Consider the following 17,303-nt stretch of genomic DNA (forward strand, 5'->3'; position numbering starts at 1 on the left):
TTGTTTGAGAACTCAACTCAAGCAACTTCTCATTTTATATCTACAGTTACATTCAATGCTCTGCTAATTTTTCCCTAAGCTTCTCAGACTTCACTGTAGCTTTCACTTTGGCAGATGCAAATGGAACAAATTATGTAGGTAAGAGAAATGCTTAGGCTTTTTATTAATGATATATTCTTTGATAGAAAGAAATGGACTGACATGTTTTCATATATGCTACTGAATTAATTTGAGTGGAAGAAAAGCACATCAACAGCATACATTTGTTGCTCAATTTGTTCCATACCATACAGAACAACACTTTTCAAATTATCTCTTCAGCACAAGCTGTATCACTGGCATGCATTTATGCTGCATTAAAATCTGATGTCAGCACTATTCACCTTTTCTCTTAAATGTTAATTATCTTTTGCTTCTTTGGAAAACTAAATTTCTGATTATGAAGATATTGTTAACAGGATCAGAATGTTAGATAATACTTTCATAACTGCTGATTCCCTACTGCAATATCATTTAGAAACACATGACTTTAGAAGCTAACAGATGTGTAGATACACTAAATTAATTTGGGGGCTATAACTGCTGTTCAGCCCTGGGTTGGACATCCTATTAGTACTTCGCAAGGATGAAAGAAAACAGTGTTACCCAAATTAACCTAGCTCTTTTCCATTCACCACTTTCTGACTCCAGCAGAGAAAACATCCTTCCCAGCAAGAGGTAATGAGTGAAAAAACAAGGGGAAAACTGCATCTCAGAAACTTATAGAAGATACAGAGTCTTTCTGACATCCAGAGGGAGTGGGACAGACCCTCAAACACCAAGCAACACTCCTGTGCTGTACAAGTAATGGAGCACTGGCAAAGGCTGCCTAGAGGCTGCAGAATCTCCTCCTTAGAGATTGGAAGATACCTGAGGATGTGGTCCTGGCACTCTGCTCAGAGTGTCACTGCTTGAGCAGGGGTTGGACCAGATGGACCCAGAGGTCTCTTCCAAACTCAATCAGTCAGCAACTCAGACATCACACTTTAATACTGCAGAGGAAAAACTGAATATTAAAGATTGTTAGTAAATCTGCCACTCATTATCCTCGTCAAAATACAGGTACAACTTCTATTGCTTGTACTGAAGATAAAAGAGGAAACTTTCTCAACGAATAAGATACAGTTCTAGGAGATAGCTTTGTGTGAGCAACGGAGATTCAGTGGTTAAGCCAAAATATATACACCTTTAAGCAATTCACACAGACATATTGTAAAAAAATGAGAGAGGTAGGTGTTCTCTGATATGCAGTGGAATCCACTATGGAAAATTTTTTTTAAGAAAAAATCTCCACATGTCTATGTGCTGCATTTATACTTTTGGAGAAACAAACCTAAAAACGATGAGCAGCTAATAGATACAGAAAGATGCTGAGAAAAATGAGCATCCAATTGCTCCTGTAAACATCAGTAGGAATTTAGAAATGTCTCGCCTTTCTCATACTGCACTTAGCTTTCAGCATGTAAGACATCTGAACAAAGGAAAACGTTTTGGCAAAGCCAAAAAAAAAAAACAAAACAACAACCAACAAACAAGTTACAAAAAAATAACTGAGAGAAATCAGCAGATGATTACATTTTCTCCTTTTGTTACACAGCCCCTTCTCACTATAAACCGTACAGTAATGGCTTCAGTTCTCTCTTGCAGTAATTCATCACTTCACATTAGTAATAAATTCTCTTTATTCAGTAATAAACTTATAATTGCATATTATAGCTACAACACAGTCTCTATGTGCAAAGCTAAAGGATTCAAAAGAGGATGAAAATATCACTAAAAAAACATTTAATTGTGTGACAGAAATTCAATGGGAAATATTTTCTTCCACTTTGTAGATACCTACTTGAAAACCATACTTTGTCTCTACTTATGTTTTTGGACTGTGGTACGCTGACTTCTTGCCATTTTCTTACAATTACTCCTTTCAGCTACGGGGATGAGGACAAAAAGGTGACTGAATTGTTCTTGCATCTTTTCTGATTCTCTATGGCTAATTCACTCCACACCGGCAAAATTATGTCCATCTTCTGCTGTACAGTGGGATTAGTTATGGATGTGGCTAGCTTGAAAAGCTTCCACAGGCCTTCTCCCTCAACAAGCCAGTCACCCATTATCTGTTCACTCAGGAACTCTACGGTCATCAAATATTTCTGGTGAAGCAAACAGACTTCTATTTGTTCCCGTATTTAATTTTATCCAGGCTGGTGACCAAGCTTAAATCTTTCCTGCCAAACAGTAGCAATATGGAAGCATCCTGGCTTAACACATTCCCAGAGCAGAGGGCAAGAAAAGAACCAGCCTCTTCTACAAGCAATCATATCTACATCATTCAAATGATGAGTGGGATGGCAGTGAGGCATAGAAATTCAGGGCAGAAGTCAGAAAAAACGTCTTCGTGATGTTAAGTTTAACATTTCAGAAAAAAAAAAAAAAGCTTAACTACATCTTACTGAGATAAAGCAATGTGAGCATTTAGAATGAAGTCTAGTATGATTAAGACACACAGAATAATTATTTATCAATTAACATTGGTCCAAAACATTTCTGGTACCGTAGAGAATACTGTAGTAATTGCAGCAATCTTAGAACCATCCATACCTAGTCCACTATTTACAGATACATGAAGTTAAATCAGCAACTCAATCTTAGTTTGGATGCAGAATGTGTGAGTTTCACTGAGTCTGTTTGCAATGTATAGAACCTTGAAGGGAAGTAGGTGGTTACTTTTTTCTTTTTTTCTTTAATCAGACTATTAAAATGATACCTTTGACAATGCATTCTTAGTCAATTATAGCTCTATAACAAATATTCAAATGCAGTGGGCAGGATTGAATTATTAGCACTGTGGTTTCTCTACAAGCAAAAAGAGAACATCCTGATCCATTACTTGTTCTCTCCTTTTTCAGTTTAGTAACTCAAGAGAAAATAATTTAAATAGCTCACGTTTTTCAAAAACACTTCTAAGGCTTAACACAATGGAAAGAACAGAACTAATGGTGGGGTGGCAAAGCCCTAGGCTACAGCAAATGAGGATAAGCCCAAGTGCAGCAGCTGTGGATGCAGAAACAAAAGAAAAAAAGGCTGTTTACCCCTGGAAGGACTCAGATACAGAGACCTCCAGCAAGATAAGCTTGCCTCCAATGCTAACCCTTAAATGAGGTCCGGGAAGTGGTGGATCCTGGCTCCACCCCTTCTGGTCACTCAAGTGCACTGCATGCAGCTGAGCTCCCCTGGGTTGGCCTGCCTGCCACCAGGTGCTCAATTACTGGTTCAAGCCATAACTTTGCATTTCTACTACACATCTGAATATTAATTTCATCTTCCAGTTCTAATTTCCAGCTTAAAAAGCTGTACTTTTTCAGGAAAAGCAGCATAATCTTCAGAAAATTAAGCAGAAAATTCAGTAAAAACTTCTTATTAATCTGACTGGAACGTCACTTCTGCTTTCTATAATTAGTCCTTCTTGCCTCAGTCTCAATTTAATACCGCACTGCTTCATGCTGATTGAACTACATATTTCTATCTTACAGAGTGCTGAACTGCTGGAAAGAATCAATGAATTATTTTTGAAAGACTTTAGAGCTCCATTCTGACTTTTGCAAACATTACCTTAACTCGCCAAATAAGCAGAACCAATACATTCATAAGCTGAGCTGTTTTCCATGCACTTTATCATCTCAAGATGAATTAATATAAAGATTCTGGATGCAAATTGGCAATTTCCAATTTTAAATAAAACAACAACCCATGGCTTATATACTTCATATTTTGGCCAACTATAATTTAACCCATTCTTTGAAGTTAATTTTTTTTTGCCATCTACTTTTGTTGGTATTTTTTTCTGCTGATATTTATTTTGTGCTTACATTAACAAATTATTACAATTTCTACAATCTACTTATTTATTTGTTACATGGATTGTTGAGCAAAAGGTAACCTGGAAAAAAACATATTGAGAAATTGGCAGCGATAGAAATATGAAGCATTTCTCTGTTGTCATGAATATTTCAGAAGCAGAAATCTCTTAATGAGTAAAACCCAGCATATTATTCCCATATAGTTATATGCTTTTTATTGCATGGAGACCAAATGCTTCTACAAATGAATTCACAGTGAAAATAATTTTAAGAAATATACAAGTCTTTAAAGTCGTTTTAACACACCTGCAATTCTAGGGCAGAAAATTTAAGTAGAAACTTTTTTTTTCCCCAAATACACATTCTTGCAACTTCTGTTTAGAATAAATGAACAAAATTGAAATGGTTAACTTCTTACAATTTCATCTATTTTACATGAGATCTTTTTCTTTAGATCCATTTTATGCGTTCAAGTAGATAGCACAGCCTAGTTTACTACTTAAACTAATATCATGAGGGAAGACAAAATGATTTATGAAGTATTTGAAGATCCAATTGCTTGAAGAGCAAACAAAAATCCTTCTTGAATATAGGCTGGATTTATACATTTCTGTCATCACAGAGTACCACTTCTTTGACAAAAAGTTGACTTCAGAATAAGTTTGTTGACATTAAAACATACTATCTATGGATAAGGTGATTCAGCAATCTCTCCACGCAAACTCCCACACTGTTATCTCGAAGAAAGGACTTTCCAAAAGAAATTATTGCTGTTAGAAAATGAACACATTAACTATTTTCTGGCCCTACCTAAAGTCAAACAATTTGTCACTTAACTAAGGATCTCGCCTGTTGTGTGAGATGTTGACTACTTCACCATGCTTCCAAGGAAAGTGAGAAGAGTGAATGAGTCACTGATGTTGGCAGTATCCACAGATACATTTTGATAGCATCTGATTGATAGCAGGGTGGTCTCACATACCCCAGCTGTGCCCACACACCCTCTTGACCCCTGATTTAGCTCAGGTGTTGGGTGAGTACAACAGAGGCTTGTTCTGCTGGGAACTGGGCAGCAGTTCCCTGAGAGTTTTGTGCTTACAGCACTCCAGCCTCTGAACGATTGCACATGAATCTAAGAAAACACTTTCAAGCATATGAATGAAGGATATGTTCAACCTGCTCTGAAGTAAAACTAAACTGCAGGACTGCTGACAGGTGACGTGGACAAAAATGAACTACTTGTCTCCAGTGACAGTAAAATCGCAAATTTCTTGGTGTCCTAAAGAATAAGAGTATATACCTATCTTTAATTTATTTTTATGCGGGGTAGGGGGAGGAATGTCTGATATCAGCAGGAGTTTGTGTTGTTTGCTAGTAGGTAACATACTCAGAAAATTAGTTCCCAACAGTTTGGTCTTAGAAACTAATAGGTAAAAAAGGATCTTTTAAAACTTTAATTCAGTCCTTAGCGAGAAAAATGCCTTGCAACAAGAGTTTCCATAGGCTAATTACACAAATTGCTAAGCAGTTTTAAGTCATTGACTTTTACTTTTGGGAGGAACCTTTCTTCTGTCAAGAAGAGGACACTGTACATGAAATCATACAGGACAAATATACAGTTCTGAATTCAAGTTCCTCTGTAATTCACTCCAGATACACATTGGTATGTGATCATTCAAAAAGTAGCTGGATGAGATGCTAGTCAGACGTGTCTGATATCAGCAGGAGTTTGTGTTGTTTGCTAATACGTAACATACTCAGAAAATTAGTTCCCAACAGTTTGGTCATAGAAACTAAATTATCTCTTTTTTGAAAATCAAAGTATATTGTATCTGTCTGAGTCCTTTCCATTTTTGCTAGTTTTTCCAGGTTTTGTATTCAAGATTCTTTCTATGCTTTTATTAAAATTTACTCTACTCTTTTGATATTGGAGAACCTTCTTATTAACATTCACCTCAAGGATACACAGTCTATAAAAAGAGATTTAAATTCTTAATCACTCTCTTGAACATCTTTAACCTGGTTTGCACTGCATGTACTGCTCTGCATGTGTGTGCATTCAAATATTTTGATATCTAATAAGATAACTACTGTTCTCTCTTTGATACTGAGATAAAAGAAGCATGCTCTCTCTCAAGTTCTAAATATCAGGCTTTTCCTCTACTAGTTTTTTGTTACTGTTGTTGTAAACCTCTCTCTTACACTGATCTTCCCCTGAGTTTCTAAAAGGCAAAATTCACAACACCTTATTCTGTCTTCCCAGAGGAGTTAGAGGGAACTGTGACCACTTTCAGTTCTACCATTAATATTTTCATTTGCACTTTTAAAATATTTGTTTCAAATTCAAAATCTGGTTTCAAAACTAATCTTTTAATTATTCAGACAAAGATTTTTCTCTTTCCTTGTTTGCTATTGGTCAGCTTTTGCTTCATGAAATTCCATCCATCAGTTGAAATGTAACATGATCAGAAATGATCCAAGTTATGTACAATACATACAAGTCAACTTTAACCCTAGGCAACAAGTATGGTGTTCTGCTCATGTTTCCTAGTCAGCTTGAGCAGTTACCATAGAATGTAATTAAGCTCTCTACGATAACTTGTGTCCGCTTGTCACCACAAAGTGGTTGCTGTGGATCAAAGTAATAAGCCTGTGTGAGTCTGAATAATGTAAAATAATGTCACTTCATCGTTTGCAGTTATTTTTAATGTAACTGTAATGAAACCTGTCTCAGATTTGTCCATTCACATCCTAAATGAATCTCTCTTGGCTTCCTCAGAATTTTATGTTGGAGACAATATTAATTGATGCTTTATCAGCTCTAACCATTGCCAGCTCTCTTCAAAATTCTTTTTGCTAATTTGCAAATGTTATATACTGTATATACATCAGATGTCAAAAATCTTGGCTCGTACAGCAGAAAACAGGCATGTATTGAAAACCAGGCTTTATATAATGGTTTCAAACTTACGGCACTTCATTTTTTGCCAAGATTATGCAATTAAAAACTTCATTACTTAAATGCTTGAAGAGATCAGCCTAGCAAAGAAGATGATGTCAGCCTGACTAAAAATGTAAATTCCTTGTGTCCCACAGGGGAAAAATGTCAGTGTAACTTAAAACTACAAGGAGACATTTTACTCCACGTCACTGTGAAATCAAATTGTCAAAAGCTTACAGAATTCAGATTGCCATGTATTTGATATCGGAGTAGTGAATAAAAAAGCGTAGCAAACGTTACTGGAAAGTTCATGTTTTAAAATAAGTTTCTTCCTTAAACTCAGACCGTAAGAGAAATAAAATATCAAAACCTATCTGAAAGTGAAATACAGTGAAAGGTAAAACATTATCATTTTCATTTTCATCATCTAAGTTATTTTATTTTACATCCTTAGAAAGTAAAACTTCACATCTCAGTGAGACTCCACGTTTCAGAAGCAGGGTCAGGGTTAACTTAATACTCACTAAACCACCAACAGAACATGAAAGGCAATTTAGTATTTAATAGTTAGGTGTTATGTCATCTCAGTAGTTTTCACACAAGATTTCTCAAACTTTCTTCTCTCCATCCCCTAAAGTATCAGCCTTTCCAACCTATTTTATATTCTGGTGTTTAAATGCTGATAAACTTCAGCTGTTTTATTTGTTATAAATAGCAGTAGAAAATCTGGGAATAGACTATTGTATTTATGCTGAGAATTCAACAGGAAAGCTTTGCTTTAATCTTCTTATCGCTAGACTAGCTCAGTACTCCTAGGAGTGATGAATAAGGGAAGCTATGTCACTAACAAATACATATGATATCATGTAAGACTAGAAAACAGCTCTCTAAAAGGAAATCTCATTCTTCAAAATCATTTTCCTAACCATGTTTTACAAACAACAGATGGGCATGAACCAGACTAGAACACAAGCCACTACAAAGTTGCTGGCTTCTCATATGGAAGCATAGTTTTCCTAGCAATCATTACCTATTTGCACTTATTTCCAAATATTCAGCAGTCAGTCATACCCAGACTAGCTTATTGTCACACTGGCAATACACAGAAAAAGTACAACACACACAGAGATAGAATCCTATTTGTTCAATGCAAGTACATTTATTAATAGAAATCCAAAAACTACTTACCACATGAAGAATTTTATTCTCTGTTTCATATACTGTGCAATCCTGAAAAAGTAAAGCAGAAAAGGCAGGTTAGATTGATCCAATCAATCACCTTTCCTATATTTATTCTTAAAAAGAATAAAATTGAAATGGCTTAAGGATGAAACAAAAGATTTCAAATTCTCAATTAGAATGGAAAGATTTCTATAATGAAAGAGTGAAGCTAGCACCAAAGGCAAAGGAAAACGTACTTTTTCTGTAAGTAAATGAAAAGGCAGAACTGGCTTTAACAGACATGGAGAAAACTGATGTACTCAAGTTCTTTGCCTCAGTCTTCACTAGCAATAAGGCTTCCCACTCCTCCACATCCCCGAACCTCTTACTGGGGGGGGGCAGGGGATCAAAATCTTCCTCTGTAAGAGTGGAGCAAGTTAGAGACTGTCTCATGAGGCTGGATGTGTGCAAGTCTATGTGGTTGGACAGTATGCATCCCAAGATCCTGAAGGAACTGGCTGATGAGGTTGCAGTACAACTCTCCATCATACTTTAAAAGTCTTGGCTGTCAGGCAAATTTCCTGGTGACTGTAAAAAAGGAAACATCACTCTCATTTTTAAGAAAGGGAGAAAAGGAAAGCCAGGGAATGACACACCCGTGAGCTTCACATCTGTGCATGAGAAGATCACAAAGCTGATCCTCCTGGAAGCTGTGTTAAGGCACACGTGAGATAAAGAGGTGATCCGAGACAGCCAGCTTTGCCGAGGGCAGACTGTGCCTGACCTTTGGTGGCCTTCTGTGATGGAGTGACAACATCAGTAAACAAAGGAAGAAAAGTTGAGGGAGTTGGACTTAGTTTAGCTTGGAGAAGTGAAGGCTCTGGGGAGACCTCACCATGACCAGTACTTGAGGGGAGCTTATGAACTGGAGGGAGACTAACTTTTTACATGGTCTGATAGTGATAGGACAAGAGGAAATGGTTTTAAACTAAAAGAGGGAAAATTTATATTAGATATTAGGTGGAAATACTTCACTCAGAGGATGGTGAGGTGAGGCCCTGGCACAGGTGCCCAGCGAAGCTGTGGTGCCCCATCCTGGAGGCACCCAAGGCCAGGTTGAATGGGGCCCTGGGCAGCTGAGCCATGGCAGGGGTTGAGGCTGGGTAGGCTCTGAGGTCGCTTCCAACCCAAGCCATTCTATGATTCTACGAGGTCTGTTGGAGCCTGTATGCACTACCCAGAACACGAGGTTGTTTTTCTAAGAGGATTAACAGATGGAATGCTCAGGGCTGTGAGTTTTTCTGACAGGCCAAAATCTCAGCAGATATAGCAAAGTGGAAATACAGGAATTAGTAAGGAAGAGAACATATGAAATGCAACCAACACTGGTGAAAGAACCGCTCTTTTCCAAGTTCATAGGGTGCAGCTGTGTGGTGATTTGTACGCATTCAGTTTAGGATGGATGCTTTACATCCTACCCAATAACTCACTGGAAAGATGTGACTAAGGTTTCATGTTGTAAATCCTTTCATTTTTAATCAATGTATCCTCTTTTACAAACAAGTTTGTTATATGCAACTCTTTTAATAATGAATTTTTAGTCCATGAAATGTTTCTAGTTTTAGGTAAGAATAGCCAGTGTTCTTAAGCTTTATCTAAAATAACAATGCAGAAGCAGCAAGTTTATCAAGACATTCAGGAAACGTTTGCCAGTAAGTACAGCCAGAAAGAAAATCTAAATCGTTAAATTATATGCAGATATCAACGATGTATTTGCAATCTCAGTATGCAGAATGCATTTCATTGTTATACATGGGAGGGCATGTAGCATTTTCAATCTGGATACATCGTATGTTCTGCATTGATTCTTATGAATCATTTTGCCAAAAAAAAAAAAAAAAGCAAAAATGGAATGTAGCATTTATATTGCGGGGAAAAAAAAAAAAAAGGTGCTTCTAGATAGACATAATTATTTTGTTTGTAATGAAGAGCTTACTATAAATTTAACATTCAGCTTAAAGAGAATACTGTTTGAGAACTCTCACTGCTAAGGGAAGGAATTTAAGAACCCAGACTCCATAGAGGTTTATTACAACTAGGAAGTAAGCGAATAAGGGAGAAACACTGCTACCTCTACGCAGCCGTAAAGGATGTTAAAAAACCTGCTTGCTTCTGATAAATCAAGAGTATAAGTAAAAAACATTTCTGAATCTACCAAGGACATTAAATCAACTAGAAAACTTCCCGGGCATCAAGAGTCTGCATGGTGCAAGTGGCTTCACCCTGAAATCCTATCTTCATCACACAACTCTCAACAAACACACAGTCTGGGAAGAGAAATTGCTGATGGAGTTGGTCACATATATGACAGCAGATTTTTAATGCTACATCCTTCTATTCAGTCAAGAGAAAAATTGTTAAGTAGGTAAAGGAGAGAAAAACTGGAGGAAAGCAAACTCAGTGCTTCAGTAAAACACTGAAAATTCCAAAATATGCCTTTTCCATTAAGAAATGACATGCAGCTAAACATAATTCAACCTGAACTCAGAAAAATGTGCTACCACACATACCACAAATCCATGCTACCACAGCCTAGAGCAATCCTGAAGTCTAAGATTCAAAGAAACCTACAGAATGTCACCAGGCAGATCTCTGTATCATAGCAAGCTTGTTTCAACTTCCCTCAGCCATCCCTGGAGACGAGGGCTTAGATTGTTTTTGAATGATCCCAAGAACAAAACCTACATACAATTTTCTTTCAAAGTTTTATTTCTCCCTGGATCTTTCTTTATTTATTTATTTTCAAGTCATTCCACATTTTTGTGCTTTATCTTCAAGCAAGTGTTATGGGTAATTGGGCTCATACCCTTCAGATATCCCTTAGGAAGAACAATGAACTGATTTTTTTTACCAGAAGTCTTCACCGTTTACAATTATTGCTTTTTCATACCCATTTCATTTCAACTGAAAATGTTTAATGCACTTGTTAACAACAAAGAGAGTCGGTAATCATGCAATTACGAATATGCTCTTAATAGCATACTACCCTCAGTTAGAGAACAACTCTTCCTTTCACATCTTGACTATTCCTGAAGAATCTTCCTAAGTATTTGTTTACTCGCAGTACCCAAAAAATAAAGTTATGGTAAGAAACAGACCATATACAAGTTTAACATCAACTTTTTTCTACTTCAGAAAACATGGAGCACACACACACACACAAAATTTCCTCCTATACAAGACAATTATTTGCCATTCAATTAGTAGAAAAATACTGTGATTAACCCTGCACTCAAACATGCAGATACAATAAAGAGAAGCTGTTTTGCTTTCACCTGTGCCTTGTCTGAAAAAAACATATTCACTGAAAAGTTATAAAGAAAGCTAAGCTATTTCATCTTCACCTAACCAACCAAACACAACTTCAGCTCAAACAGCTGAAGAAGAATATTGTCTCCTCAGTGCACATCACAGAATCATAGAATGGCCTGGACTGAAAAGGATCATAACGATCATGTAGTTTCAACCCCCATGCTGTGTGAAGGGTCACCAGCCACTAGACCAGGCTGCCCAGAGCCACATCCAGCCTGGAATAAACATTAAAAAAACCCAACATAATAGAGGGGGGTTGCTAACAAAGCAAGAGATGCCACTCTTTTCCTTATACTACAAACTCCGTGCTAACTTACATTTACTAAAGATGTAGTCAAATACTGGCCATTAATAGTTTCAGACAGGAAAATGGACAGTTCTGTCAGCAAAGACAGAGGATTAAAAGGGGAATATAATCGCACAGTTTAACTGCTAACATGAGGTTTTCACGGTCACTCTTTGCAGCTCTAATTCACACATCAAAAGTGTCACAGGGCCCTTTTGGTCCTTTTCTTTGCAGAGATAGATGGAAATAAGCTGAGATCTTAATAAAAAGGGAAAAATAAGGTCCAAAGATTGAAGATAAAGGAAAAAAAATGCAGTAGAAGTGAAAAACAGCAAAAACAAACAACAGTAATCAACAGCAGGGTTTTTCTGCACTTTCAATTCCAGTGTAATTTCAAAACCTATTTGTAAGACTAGCGAGACATGCTACAGTGTAACTGACATGCATCACTTACATTGTGTTTCTTCCAGAACTTTTGAGCTTCACAGCCATGATTCTGTATTATTTCTACAAAAAGTGGGATTTCGTCATGTCCCTAAGTAAGAATTATTGCATACACTTACAATTAGATCAAATGAATTAAAGTAGCACTGACTGGTGACAATGCTTCCAAATGTATATATCTCACCCTACTCTGTTCCCCAAATTTGCTAGTACAATTCACTTGTGAAGTAACCTCTACAAAATACAATAGTTATAGATATTTTTTTTTTTTTAATCAATGGTTATGATGTTTTATTTTTCTAATTTCTTTCCTTCTCCTCTTGCTATTGTTGTTATGTTTTTAAACTTCTATATTAATATGTCTCAGAACTGGGGAATTGGGTCAGCTAATTATACTGACAATTTTCTTTGGTCCTTTTCTTTCCATCGAAGTTGATTAAGTCTCAACTCAGAACGTGAAATATAGAGGTCTAGAAACCTGCCAACTCAAATTACTGCTCATGCATCCCAAGCAAATGTGGAGATCATGCAGCTCTCCAGCACTGTAACTATGAGATAAAATTCAGAATAAAACACTTCTATTTCTGCATGTATGTAACGTATATATATTTACATGTCTGAGTAAGCATCGCATCAAATTATCCATTGCAATTATCTGCCAAGCACTTCTCAGGGTACTTGCAGAATACTGTTTTGAAAACATAATCATCCTTACTGTTATTATTGGTTTGTCCACGTATTGTAGGCATCTCTGGCACTGCATACTTTTTGGTAGTCTGTAGGAACTAGAGACTCCACAACTTAACTTCAGAATAAAGTTACGCTAGTTCAGAATATAAAATACAAATAGAAATGTTCAGGAACAGGGAGAATTGCAAAAAGATGTGTATTAGTTCTTTCAGCAACAACTCAGAAGTGGCTCAGCACTCCTAGACAAGAGTGTGCAACAGAGCTGTATCGTTGTTGCTTCACTGTATTTCACTGCTGTTCAGATCAGTGACTCAGTTATTCATGTACATACCCATCCTCATTTATTTTTTCCTTCAAGGCAGGGAAATCTCCTAAGCAGAGCAAGGTACATATGCATGTGATTGCCAATGACAAAAATTGAATCTCCTGATTCTCAGATAACATAACGGCCCAAGAAGATATTTTTTGAATTTGCACTACTGGAGCACTGCCCAGAAGAATCTGTGTGGTGCTTGCTACAGAGGTGGAGTCAAATGGAAAAAAAGGTTGCCATGAGAGCATTCATTTTCAAAGCAGCTTCTGAGCTGCTTCTGATGGAGCTGCTCCATTATCTTCTTCACGTGTTTTTCTCCGCAGTCCAGCTGAATTTACATGAAAACAGTATGTGTTTTATATAGGTTTTACTAGTCCTTCAGTATATAGGCAAGACTAGAAACATAATTTTTTAAATGGCAGTGAGATCACTTGGGAAATGCATTTTTCATGATCAGTTCTATATTTTTTCCATGTCTTGTTTTAAGATCAACACAACAGTTAGATTTCATGGATTGCTTAAAAACAGATGTCTGATAGTATTGTTGTCACCATTATTTTGAAGTCACGCAAAATATTCTAAAGTATGAAACTCTGATTCTCTATTTCTAACAAAAATAATGAATTACATGATTGCTAAAAGAGAGTTCAGGCCCTCATGCATTGGCAAACCTTTGATATAAAATCTCTCTTGAGCAATGTAGCCATTGGCTGGAATTATGTCAAGCCACCATTTAAATCCCTTTGCTTCTCAAATTGATAAAAACTGTAACTGAATTCTTTAATACCAGTGTATGTCAAATGGATGGTCTGTCAGTTCTGCTACTTAGAACAATAAGAAATAATTAACTTGAGAATGCTCAGATCATGACTTTCAGGCCCTTCTGGCTCCCCACACCTTCCAAAATAAGTGGTTCTGTCTTCCAGAAGATTTCTTTGAGCCCTAGCTCCAAACAACTTGTGTCATTGGCTCTAGGAAGGCTCATTTGGCTTGAATTCCACTCAGTTCATTTATGGCAAGAAAATGACAAGACTGAGGTTTACTGGAATCTTCACTGGATGTTTTCACAAAAGATCTTAATGATTATGATAAAGCCTAAAGCTTTGCCAATATAAGAACAGCAAAAGCTTCACAGTCTTTATAATAGATTTGGTTATCGTTATCCTTCATTGCTTTTTTTGGACTGAGACAACAGTACATGATTTTGAAATAGGACAAGATAAGGTAGATGCAATCAATTTAGTCTTCAACAACTAAAAACAGAAAATGAGTGGAAAATATTTCTAATACAATTAATTACAGGATTAAACAATGTCAGCTTTGAAACGATAAACTTGATCAATACAATAGCGGCTGTGTGGTAAAAATGTTGCTGTGTCCCGTGAGGACATTAGAAAACCAAAGGATACTAGGAAATTTCTAATGTGCAGTTTACAGGTATAATTGAATAATTACTGGAATAATAGAACACAAATTGGCAGCTATACAGATCTGTTCAAAAGTCTTCCTGCAAACTACCCTCCACAAAAAACAAGAAACTATACCCTTTAAATACTCCCAAACCAAAAGAAGCTGGAAAGCAGATACCATTTTCCTCCACTAACAGGCAAAGAATTAAGAGCATGACACATTTACAGCTTTACTAGCCTGATGCTTTATCATATCTTTGATTTTAAGATGTCTAGCAGGACTTTGGATGAAAAAGATACAGGCTTGGGGACTGTGGCAATTACACGTCTGGAACAAACGCAGGGTTGAAGAGCAAGAGGAAACACATTTCTCTCATCTCACTGCCTAAAATACAATAGAAGGCTGCTCTTAAGCTTTGCAGCATCCCAGCATTTGCACAGGTAGTCCCTGACAGCTGTCATATAAACTTAAGTATTAAAATTACACAGTTTATAAATAAAATGTATATATATTTTTAACAAGTGGACTTATAAGTGGAATATGGTGCTTTCTCTGTGTTTCTTTCTGCTGAGCTGCCCCAAAAAAGTCTCCCATCATGGCTGTTCCTCCTCCAGATTGCCACAGCCCAGGGAGCTGTACCCTTAACCCTCCCCTCTTCTGCAACCTCTTCCCTATTGCTCAGCAGCCTCCTAAAAATCATGCTGCTTTAATTATCATCTCTGAGCAGATGAGTCACAGAGTTCTCGTCCCTTCTGTTCACATTCACAGTTTAGAATCTCCTCCTGGATATTTGCCACTAGCCCTAGCACAGTATGCTGAAAAGCTGAAATCACGTTTCTTCCCAAATCCTCCCTGCTTCTTCCTTCTTTGCCTATCTCTGTCAACAATTCCACCACCTTATGTCCCACAAGCTCACAACCTGGTTGCCATTTCCAACTCCACTTCCCACACAAATCCTGTGGATTTTCTTCCCACTGCCATTCAGAAATATTTTTTCTTTTCCACTTATGCTGCAATTATTCAATCCCTGCAGCTTCTTGACACTGAGTCCATGGCATCCTGCTCTGTTATTACTCTCTGCCCCTCTACTTTTAAGCCAGAGCTCACCTATGTCTGCAGCAACCCATGCTCTCCTCCCTCATCAGAAACATATGTTAAAAATAACAGAGATGGGAGAATGCAGATTGGTGAACACACACCATTTAAGTTACTAATGGAAGAGGAAAATATCCCTATTGTGAAAAATATAATGCCTGCTATTAAATAAACGCTACATAAGAAGATATTCCCTATGCAACCTACACAAAAGCATGTAAAAGTCTAGAGTCTTCCCATGATTTAATGAAACTGCAATTATTATTTTTTTTAAAGTTCACAGCCCTTGTGTACAAACTAATAGCAATTACATAGCTTACTGAGTACAAAGAATTGCTTTAACTTATTTAAACAATCTGCATGGAGTGGCACCTATCACCATAGCAACAGAATGCTTCATGTAAAAATTTAACACAACTTACATAAGTCACCCACAGATCAAGGAACTACTGGGAAAAATTGCTCTCTGGATTAATAGAGATGCAACGTGGGCACTGAGCTCTTTTCTTCTGAAGTCATTTTCTATTTCCATTTACTTCTGCCTTCCGTTCTATGAAAACCATCATCTTGCTTTCCCTTCAGATCTGGTCACACACTAATTCCTAAGTACCATAGAATCATTAAAGTTGGAAAAGACCAGTAAGATCATCTAGTCCAACCATTAACCCATCTGCATATAATCACATTTCTTCCTACACTCTGTTTCTAAAACAAACTGGCAATCTATCAGGTCAGAAATCCTAGCAAGCATTTCATCACTGGGTAAAGTCACACTGACACTCGTTCATCTATCTTGCTAGATTCCGAGTGCTCACACAGTTTAAATTGAATTTCACTTCAGGATAATTCTTCTACTCAAGGACATTCTCAACAGGTAAAAAGAATCCACTGAAACTATTAACAAAGGAGAGGTTGACAACCAGGGCAAAAATGTTTCAAATGAGGAAAAAAAAAACCAAAAACAAACAAAACCAACAACAAAGTAAAAGCACACCTTATTCCACATATCTAATCCAGAAAAATTAGTGTCAAGCATTCAAAATGAGCTCTTTTATCACTGACATGCAAAATACAGTTTCTAGTGGAAGGTGTTCTGCAGTTCTTTTAAATGTCACCTCCAAAATCATTTAGAGGTAAATAATTTTAGGTTTTTTTACTACTGTTTTTCCTTTAGGATTGTCATTAAAAAGAACTGCGGTTTATAAAACATAATTGCAGCAAAATACTTCATGATGCATAGTGCTTAGGTGGTTATTCTGCCAACAGAGAAAATAACTGAACTTGAAAAACATAATGGTATTTAGGAAGATGGCATTTCAGGCTCAGCTATGACTCAAACATTTTACACTGGATAATGTGAAATTCTTCGTGTGTTTTTAATGGATTTAAGGAAACAAACACAAACGTATCTCACATGACCTCCCTGAAATAAAGCTTGACCCTACACTTTTCATGACCAAAGCTTCCACTGGCTTCCTAGCAACGCAGTTTCTGTAATTCACCAGACTGAAGTGAAATCCTGCTTTCTAACACTTGCTTACAGAAACTACGCTGTCTCTGGAAAAGGAAAATCAGAGTTTCTGAAGCAAAAGTAGTGAAAACCAAGACTGCATTTTACTGATCTGATTAATATAATCTTAATCCATCATCTTTAATGATTAAATTCAGCTTTTGCAAAGAGCTACAGAAGAAGTA

The 17,303-nt window shown here is 36.8% G+C and overlaps 1 protein-coding gene across 4 annotated transcripts in view; it reads right to left on the minus strand.

Annotated features, from left to right (window-relative positions):
• CNKSR2 (connector enhancer of kinase suppressor of Ras 2) overlaps positions 1-17,303 on the minus strand; it is a 203,204-nt gene that overhangs the window by 121,119 nt on the left and 64,782 nt on the right. For all 4 annotated transcript variants that reach the window (XM_031599325.2, XM_031599326.2, XM_090124642.1 and 1 more), the window contains exon 5: positions 8,026-8,067. In XM_031599325.2, coding sequence (XP_031455185.1) covers positions 8,026-8,067 — 42 coding nt within the window. The remainder of the gene's footprint in view (positions 1-8,025; positions 8,068-17,303) is intronic.

The sequence above is a fragment of the Phasianus colchicus genome, chromosome 1 (genome assembly GCF_987193195.1).
Source record: "Phasianus colchicus chromosome 1, bPhaCol1.hap1.1, whole genome shotgun sequence".
Lineage (NCBI taxonomy): Eukaryota > Metazoa > Chordata > Aves > Galliformes > Phasianidae > Phasianus > Phasianus colchicus.